Below are 8,583 nucleotides of genomic sequence, written 5' to 3'. Positions count from 1 at the left end.
ATGTGAAGACCACTGGTCTGGGTTTGCGTCGCGGGTCATAAAGATTTTACGGACGGCCACGCGAGTAACTTATCACCGTAAATGTATGTATAATCCCAGTTAATGGGTCGTAATGTGTCCTTACAGGCGTTAAAAATTTGTCCCACTTTGCCGCTTTCGAAATCTTCGAGAAAAAATGCGATTCTCGTCGCTAAGAGTTCTCCGGCAAAAATCAAAGGCGCAACGGGGAAGATTCGCAAACTCGTCGGTTTGTTTGCGAATTTACAAACCGAAATTTCCAAAAATCACCTCGGAACCAAAACCGCCACCTCGCCACGTCTCCCGTTAATCGAGCGGGGTGCAACCAGCCCTCGGTGTCTATCAAACACGGGAAAACTTGAAATTTAATTAGTCGGAAATCAAAAGCGTATCAGACTGTTTTGTGAGCCAACACCGATCCATTCGCGAATTTGCACAGCCCGAATTTTCAGAAACTTTCAGGAGCGGAAAAGACCTTGCTACGCCATTGCTCGCAGTGTGTAACTTAAGTGCTTTTCGTTTATTTGGACTTTTAAAATTTTATTCCGTAAAATGCAGAGGTGTCCGAGAACTTACCGCATACATTTTCGATTTGTCGAATTCTGAGTCCGGAAAGGGGCCCGTAAAATGGCACCTCGCGAGGTTCTTTCAGCGCCCGCACCGGAACCACTAACGACCCGACACACCAATTAAATCAAATTTCCACGCTCCCGGAAGAACCAACCCCCCGTTATCCCTATCCCCATTTCATTAGTCTTGAGCTTCAATTAACTCGATGGCAAGTAGTAACACAATCCGGCCGTTCGTTAAACTTACCTATTTACAATCCTTACATTTCCTTTCTAATTTGAGTTTCAAACTGTTCTCATTTAGCAAAATTAAAAGTCGCCCAGCAACTTTGACTTCTTTAATGAATCCTACGGGTGAGGGCATAACAAAAACGCTTGTTCTGCGAAAACAGGCATTAATTAGAAGTGTATCTAATTAGCCTCTGGCTAATTTAATTACGAACCGCCGGGAATTTTAATTAAGAGGTACTTATAAGAATCTAGTTTCGGTATGTTCGGGCCGAATGGGGGGACGGTCGTAGTTCTCTGGCCGAGTCCGAGTTGGACTCGACTGCGGAGCTCGACCACCGAGATAATTCATACACCACCGCGAAGAAAACGGTAAGGCACACACACGTAAAGAGACACGCTCATGCTTCGTTTCAGCCTCAATCAGAGCTCGAAAATTGAGCCTTTTTATACCTCAAAAATGTTGCCGTAACCGGGGGAAAGGGCTGATTGCACCCTGGAACTGGCCATAGTTCCCTGGACAATAATATCTCATTACGAAGGTCGACTTTCTGCCGAAGAATGAACTCAATCACGGCGTGCGGTGGAGATCATTATGACCCCCATTCACACGGTTTACAATTCTTCATCATTTGCGTATTTCAGTTGTCATTTAGACGCATTGTCGCGTTGCAAAACACCCAAATTCGCACTACGTGAACCGTGCAAATCTTAAATGTGCCCATTAACGATTTGGATTAAGCCGGAATGTGGAATAGTTTCATGGGAGTCGAGGAGACCCTCTCGAGATTTCGAGTTTTTTAACAGGTGGGTAGATAAAGAGTTTCTTTCCGTCGATTGTAGACTTCGTCAGTGGAAAAACTAGGTAAACTACCGCATCTCGCGAGTGAGCATTCGAAGCGGGCCATCCCCCGTTCTGGGAGATTTCGAGGTAAAAGCGGTAGAAGGGATTGCAAGAAGCTCTGCGTGTCCGAATTGGGGGATGAGAGAGGAGTTCGGGTCTCGTTTTTCGCGGTGGATGGGGAAAAAGACAAAACTGAGTCAATCGAAGATCCGCTGCTCCGAGGCTCAGGTCTCAGGCTTCAAAAGTAAGAAATCACGCCGATAATTAATTGTTTACATGCGCGTTTCGACGTCAAAGGGAACCGAAAATAACCGACGCAGGGCTCGCCTCTGTTTCCAGACGCTCTATGGGAGATTACGAGCTAATAAAGTAGAAAACGGACTCAATCGGAGATTCCCGCATAGAAAAATGTATTAACGGCACCAGAACGCAGTAACGTCGAAAGTCAATCTTCAAAGAGATTTCCGCGTCGATCTTTTTTTTTTTTTATATATAAATCTACACGCGAGTTTGTGCGAACAGCCGAAGGACTGCGGGGCTCCTCTGGGGGTCCCGGAACGCGCCTAGACACGACCGATAATAATGGCTCGCGTCGCCACAAAGAGAGCGGTCCATCTTCAAATAAAGAATTTTCCAAAATTCCAAACTTTTCCGGAAGCCCGAATTAAAAATATATGCGTAGATCTACGAGTACGTCTCTGCTTTCCAGAGTACTTCCGGACGTCACTATCGATAATGACTCGTGCCGTGACGGAAAGCAGGTTCGCAGGAGGTCCCTTTTCGAATAGGGAATTTTGCAAAACGTCACTGCGCCAGTAACAAATTTCCGTTCGAAATTGAAAAAGGATCATTCTAAAATATAGAATTAACATCTGTTAAATCCACGTCGGACCCGCAAATTAAATACGCTCCTGGTTTGTGCGTTCCTTCTGTGTGTAACCAGCAGCAAGAGTTAAAATACTGCAGAACGAATGCCGAAATTAAGCAGCAGAGAGTGGCTCTCTTCGACCGAACGATTCCTTAAAAACTCGCTTGTCCGGGACATCAGTGTCCGAACCCGCATCGACTCTAATTCAAGAATACATTTCGCACGCCACTGTTCTCTAGAATATACCGCTTCTCCAGGCAATTTGCATTAGGAATTCTTCCCCGATTCATCCCTCATTTCCTCCACCCCTTTCCCTGCAATATTTGGATTTTGAAATTGCCAAACGATGTCCCAAACAGGAACACGAGCGCCATCCCTTGTTGCCACAATTAAAATCTCTGTGCACGCACAATGACAACATTTGCTAATTAAAGATTGCACATTTAACCCTGTGTTAACGAACATGAGCTATGAGGTTCAGGCTTCTTGCGTCAATTTGTACATATTTGGGTACTAGGTAAAACACCCCTTTTTGTAGGTACAAGACCAGTTTTAATTAATCCCAATCACCAATTACCGAATCGAGTCTCCCCGAGGGTCATAAAAACTGCAACGAGGTAAATAAAATTAAAACTCTTTTCATTCTGCCGATCAGAGTTTCACGGAAATTAATTGCAAATGTGCCGTTTATCAAATAGATGCTTTTTCGTCCAATTTACGTCCCATATCCCATTTTTTTTAATTTAAACTAGTTGTGTTTGCGTTCGTGTACAAATTGGCAGTCTATCGCAATTTCCATCTCCCTTTATAAAGCCCGGAAAAAGGATACGATAGGTAGGAGTTTTTCTCAATCAAACAAGACAGATCAGAAATGTATATTTCACTGTCGCGAATAATGGAAATGGTTAATATACAAAAATACTGATTAAAACACGCTGAAAACTACTTTTTTGCCCATTGATTAAGGCGATGAATCTCCTCTCCGAGGGTGTCAATGTTTTTCTACAAAACCGTTCTTTCTTACGTCAAATAAGGGATTAATGCTGCGATAGCTACCGTACCGACAAAGTAATATTCTTCAGCAGAGCATCTTCAAGTACAGCTTGCAGTTTCCGGTTGATGTCCAAGGACAGTTCGAGGGTCAAGTTCTGGTCGCAAATTTTGCTGCTGTACATCGATGCCATGATCCCCTGGAGTTTGCTCACTTCCGCCTGTAAAATTCAAATTTTTTCCTCCAATTAAGTGATCCCGGTAAAATAAACACGAGTGTAATGTGTAAAAATCACTTTAAATGAATAAAATTCCCGAATGAAAAATTTAATTTCTGACTTTGTAATTGGCTAAGCAGCGATTAAGATAATAACTATGTTGGGCAAAACTCGTAATGTGTTCCTATATATAGACGTCGTTTAAAAATGGATGGAAATGTCACACTTACCGACTTGGCCTCTGATCCGGGAATTCATGGAAGAAAAACGAATTTTTATAGTGATATTCGTGTTTGCTAGGACATGCGGAATTTTACTTGAAAATTCGCAAACTTTAATTTGAAAAGACGTCCGGCAAAATAATATCAAAACTAGAAATCTCGAACGTAGATACAGTAACAAATAACACGTCACTGTTTCTTAAGTTGTCTATTCCGACATCTGTTCACACTTGGGACACTAATCACCTTGAAATTCGTTAGAATAGAAATTACCTTTGGGCTATTGCAATTGTTAAAAAAAAAAACTCAAACTAATTGTCTCGGGAGCCACGCATACAAACTAGACTCAAATATCGCCCCCCTTTCTCCCTTTTTCGTCGAACTCCAGGACCTCGATTGAGGTATCTGGGTTTAATATAAGATCAGCATCGGCCGACACATTCAAATGTGAACTTTTAAAAATTTCGTCACCAATACCGGATTCACCTTTGTCAAGAATTCTTGACCCTCTTTGAGCAATATTTCTTTCCTTTAACTTTCAATCATTTCCCCTAGAGACGACGCTGGTTTGTACCTTGTTAGAATCCATCGTGTTCGACGTTAAAGTTCCTGATTGATCCCTCAAAATGTACCCCTGAAGCAATTTGGTCTTCTTTTGCACCTCCGCCACCAAAGTGTTAATATGCTCCTCAAGAAAATCGATTTTTTCCGACTTTTTGGCACTGAGACGCTGCAGCTTTACAATATGCTCAATGAGAGCCTGAGTGTCTATTGTATTTTCAGGCTTTATCACCTGAAATACCGTACAAAAATGTTCAAAAACCTGAAAAAAGGTATCTGCGAAAAATAGACCTTTACTTCTTCAGTTTCTGAGCCTGGGGAATGGACATTTAACGAAGAACTAGAATTTGTAGAAGACAAATCTCCAATTTCATAACGTTCCAACTTCTTCCTGCAATGCTCCAATTCCTTATTCACTTCCTAGAGGTGCTTATTTTAGACCAAAATAAACCAGTATTAATAATTTCGTCAAACTCAACCTTCAACCTTAAATCGAACTTCCTCTTCACCAGCAAATTCTCGCCCTGCAAATCGCTGATCTCCCTCATAGCTTCCTCCAGTCGCCCTTTGACTCCCTCAAAACTGTCTCTAAGCGCTGCATTTTCGACACCATGACTAGTTCTTTCTGTTTCAAGAGTGGAAGTCAAAAAATTGGTTTTGGCCTCTTGATCCTTGAGGTTGCGTTTAACGCCTGAGAGTTCGCAAGTTAATTGCTGGATCTATTGTACAAAAAACTGCTTGAATTGATGTTTACAAGAGTTTCTGTCTCACTCCCAACGGAGAAAGAATGAAAACTAAACTCAACCCTTATTCTAACCTTGGTTTCAACTGAGGTAAACTCAGACTGCAACCTCACGTTTTTATCAGTTAATTGTTGAGTGAAAACCAACAATTCTGCTTCTCTGACCCTACAACTCTCCATATCGCTTTCCAGCTCTTGATTGCGCAGCTCTAAGAGACTCATTCGTTCATTTGAAGCACACAATTGCTCTTCTTCGCTGTAAACAAAAAATTAACGATCAAAGTACTCGATTGAGGGATGTAATTCCAAAAAAAGATTTGTCCAAATGCTTGAGCAATATACTTACTGCTTGAGCTGTAGCTTCAGCTGTTCTACTTGAACGTTTTTGATTTGAAGATTAGCTGCGTCTTGTCGCTGTTGATCTTCGCAACCTCTGAGGTCGCTTAGCTTTTGCTCATTTTCCAATCTATGAAAAGAGAATATATATTTTATTGTAAAATATCATTCGTTATATGCCATTATTTTTGAATTTTTGTTTATGTTTTAGACTACATGTTTGGACCTATATTTTCAGTATAAAAACAGGCACATTTCAGTTCTCTAGGGGCCGTAATAATAGTTCACGAAGTAACTTCAAAATTAGTCGTTCACCGTAGTGCAAAGTGACTCTAATTGCGTCTTCTACATAAAAATCCCAATTAATACTTAATTTTGTTGAAAAGTACCACCTTTCGCGTTCCAACTGTTGCACTTTAAGGCTCAAATTGTTGTTTTCTTCTATGACTTCCTTGTACTTCGTTTGTTGGCGCTTAAATTCGCCCTGCAAAGCATCCAATTGCTGTTCTTTGGCCGATTTATCGTGTCTTAATAGAATAAGGCAGGCCTGCTGCTCTTTCAGTTGTTGATCTGTAATTTTCAGTTAATAAAAGTAATAATTTAGAAGTGGCCCAATACCCAAAACATGAGCTCTGTTTTCTTGTGATGTGTAGAAGTTCTTGACCATATCTTCAGCATTTTTTCTTTCCTTTTCTATCTGGTTATTTGTGTCTTGAACTTGACCTTTTAAAGCCTCAATCTAAAATTATGTACAATCATTTTCTAAGTCTGGAATAAGAAATTTTACACCTTTTCTTGACATTCCCGATGAGCCTCAATCTCGTTCTTCAAGCTGCTTTGGCTCCACTTAAGTTTCGTCTCTAAGTTGTTCAATTCCTGCTTTGTGTTCTCAAGCTGCTGCTGTACGTTTTTGGCCTCAGTACATTTTTTGTCAAGTAAATGGCAAATTCTGTCTTTTTCCCCGATAAAAGTGTGCAATTTCTGTTGTAAAGACTCATATTCTTTCTGTAATTCCCTGTTCTTTTTGTCAGATTGCTCCCTCAATTGACGCTCTTTTATTAGGTTTTTTTCGCCTACTGCATATCTAAAAATACGACTTTAACTCTTAGCAATACTTAAAAGCAGCACAACTAAACCTTATAACCATGCTCTCCTTTTCCTTAAGGGCAGCATCTCTTTGTTTCACAGCATTATCGAGTTTTGACTCCAATTCCTTCCTAGATCCTTCAAGTTTCGAGCATTTACTCTCAAGGAATTTCACATTTTCAACACACTCATCAATAATTAACTTTTGATAATTAACTTTGTCGAAAAGTTCACATGCAGATAAGGCGCTTGATGTGCTGGTTAAGTCAGGGTTTTTTGTGTTTATTTCATTGTGATTTTCTGAATCAAAGGAATCGGTTGAGGAGTTAAAAGTACCTAAAAACCACTTTAATAACTTGTCAAGTAATTTGTGTATTGCATGGATTATTATGCTATATACATGTGAGGGTATAAAAGGGTACCTGAGATGTTTTTCTACGGTTTATAATACCTATTTCCATCTGCCTGTCTCGAAAAATATATCAAATATAAACTTTTCCGCTTGAATGACTGAAATCAAGCAATTTCTTACCTTCTTCGTATAAGACATTCAAGGGCTGATTCAATACTTCTTTTACGGGGCTTTTGGGGGCCGAATCTGACACCAAAACGATGTCTATAGGGTTGCTTACAATATGCTCTATATCTGGGTCGAGGGTTGTTGTCATATTACCCCTAACTTATCATTGGCCTTATCGCAATAAAATTAAGGAAAATTTTAATGTTCCAAACCTATTTTTTTACAAAAAAACCCTTTATTTAAGCAATTTAATTATAGGAAAAATTTAAGGGATGATAATGTTTACGTTTGCAAAATTTGAAGTTTAAACTGACAGTAATGTTAATCTGAGGTAGGCAATTATCTCTTCTTCCTTTTCAATTGTATTGTTTCAGAGAGGGACGGCGAGATACTCGTACAAGAGCTGATTGTAAACCGAATTCTTAGTAGTATTGATTTCACTAGGGCTGATTCAGCACAGATTTTACTTATGAGTGTCGAAAATGTAGATTTTAACTCAAATTTTATTCATTTAATTTTTAAGTTTTCGTTGAGGAAACATTTGAGATGCATAATTAACGTGACAATTTTCAAACGATATAATAAATGGTCAATAATAATATACAGGATGTTCTAGTTCAAGTATCGGATTATGAGGCCAAGAAACGTCCTCTCCACATTCAGCACAAAGTTACTCCCAAAAAACTATTGGAGATTTTTAGAGGAGCATTACGTACAATAATATTCTTTACTGATCGGACGATCTAATTTCGTAAGGATGTGCAACGTATCTTGTGTGAGAAACCTACATTAAGGACCAGATAATTTGAGTAAAGTGTAAAGACTTTTCTAATCCCACGAAGTTTGCGCTAAGACTATTGAAGGAAGTAAAGTAAAGTAAAAATTACGAAAATACTTAGTAACAATAGTAAAATCAAATTAAGTAATAATATATAAGGTGTCCTGCATCAAAATTGCGAGTTAAGCACTTAAACAAATTTCAAATTATTGAAAACATTCCGTCTACATTCGATACAAGATTACTCAAAAACTATTAGATATTTCTCTAAACACTCTCTAATTGTAGGTTCCAATTACTGAATGTTTACCGAAAAATACGGGGTGTTTCAATTTGAAAAATTCGAGTTAAGCACCTGCAACCTTGGACAAATCTTAAAAACTCTTGTAATCTCCCTAATTACATTCAGCTTAAGATTTCTCGAACGATATTTAAAAATTCGATAGGAGCGTTAATTACAAGACTCCTCCTCCCTAATAGGATAATGTCGTTACGTAAAAATATACAGAATGTCCTGCTCGAAAAACTCGATTTAGGAACAGAGCAGCTTGCTTAAACTGTAAAATTAAATCCGGATATTCTAGACGAATATACAGAGTGTAAA

The 8,583-nt window shown here is 39.3% G+C and overlaps 1 protein-coding gene across 3 annotated transcripts; it reads right to left on the bottom strand.

The window, feature by feature from the left end:
* Positions 1–3,387: 3,387 nt before the first annotated feature.
* LOC136341261 (coiled-coil domain-containing protein 186-like) lies at positions 3,388–7,996 on the bottom strand. 3 transcript variants are annotated; one of them, XM_066286043.1, is made up of 12 exons: positions 7,214–7,996; positions 6,732–7,017; positions 6,385–6,679; positions 6,214–6,334; positions 5,988–6,165; positions 5,606–5,725; positions 5,335–5,515; positions 4,997–5,236; positions 4,815–4,937; positions 4,531–4,749; positions 3,589–3,738; positions 3,388–3,529 (listed from the first exon to the last, which is right to left on the bottom strand). In XM_066286043.1, the coding sequence occupies exons 1-12, from the start codon at positions 7,347–7,349 to the stop codon at positions 3,470–3,472; spliced, it is 2,109 nt and encodes a 702-aa protein (XP_066142140.1). In that variant the 5' UTR covers positions 7,350–7,996; the 3' UTR covers positions 3,388–3,469. The 3 variants fall into 3 exon arrangements, with proteins under 3 accessions (XP_066142140.1, XP_066142139.1, XP_066142137.1); XM_066286042.1 differs by having other exon boundaries at positions 4,809–4,937; positions 6,214–6,328; positions 7,214–7,992; XM_066286040.1 differs by having other exon boundaries at positions 4,809–4,937; positions 7,214–7,988.
* Positions 7,997–8,583: the final 587 nt, after the last annotated feature.

The sequence above is a fragment of the Euwallacea fornicatus genome, chromosome 9 (genome assembly GCF_040115645.1).
Source record: "Euwallacea fornicatus isolate EFF26 chromosome 9, ASM4011564v1, whole genome shotgun sequence".
Taxonomy (NCBI): Eukaryota; Metazoa; Arthropoda; class Insecta; order Coleoptera; family Curculionidae; genus Euwallacea; species Euwallacea fornicatus.
Note: the sequence above shows the minus strand (reverse complement) of the source record. Positions and strands in the feature narration are given on the sequence as shown.

Bases quoted from the DNA above. Each gene is read 5' to 3' on its own strand.
- LOC136341261 (XM_066286040.1), bottom strand. From the start codon at position 7,349: ATGACAACAACCCTCGACCCAGATATAGAGCATATTGTAAGCAACCCT. The intron at 4,938-4,996 runs GTTGAGTTTGAC...AAGCACCTCTAG, and splicing joins AGTTCGATTTAAGGTTGAAG to GAAGTGAATAAGGAATTGGA. The intron at 4,750-4,808 runs GTCTATTTTTCG...ACGGTATTTCAG, and splicing joins CAGAAACTGAAGAAGTAAAG to GTGATAAAGCCTGAAAATAC.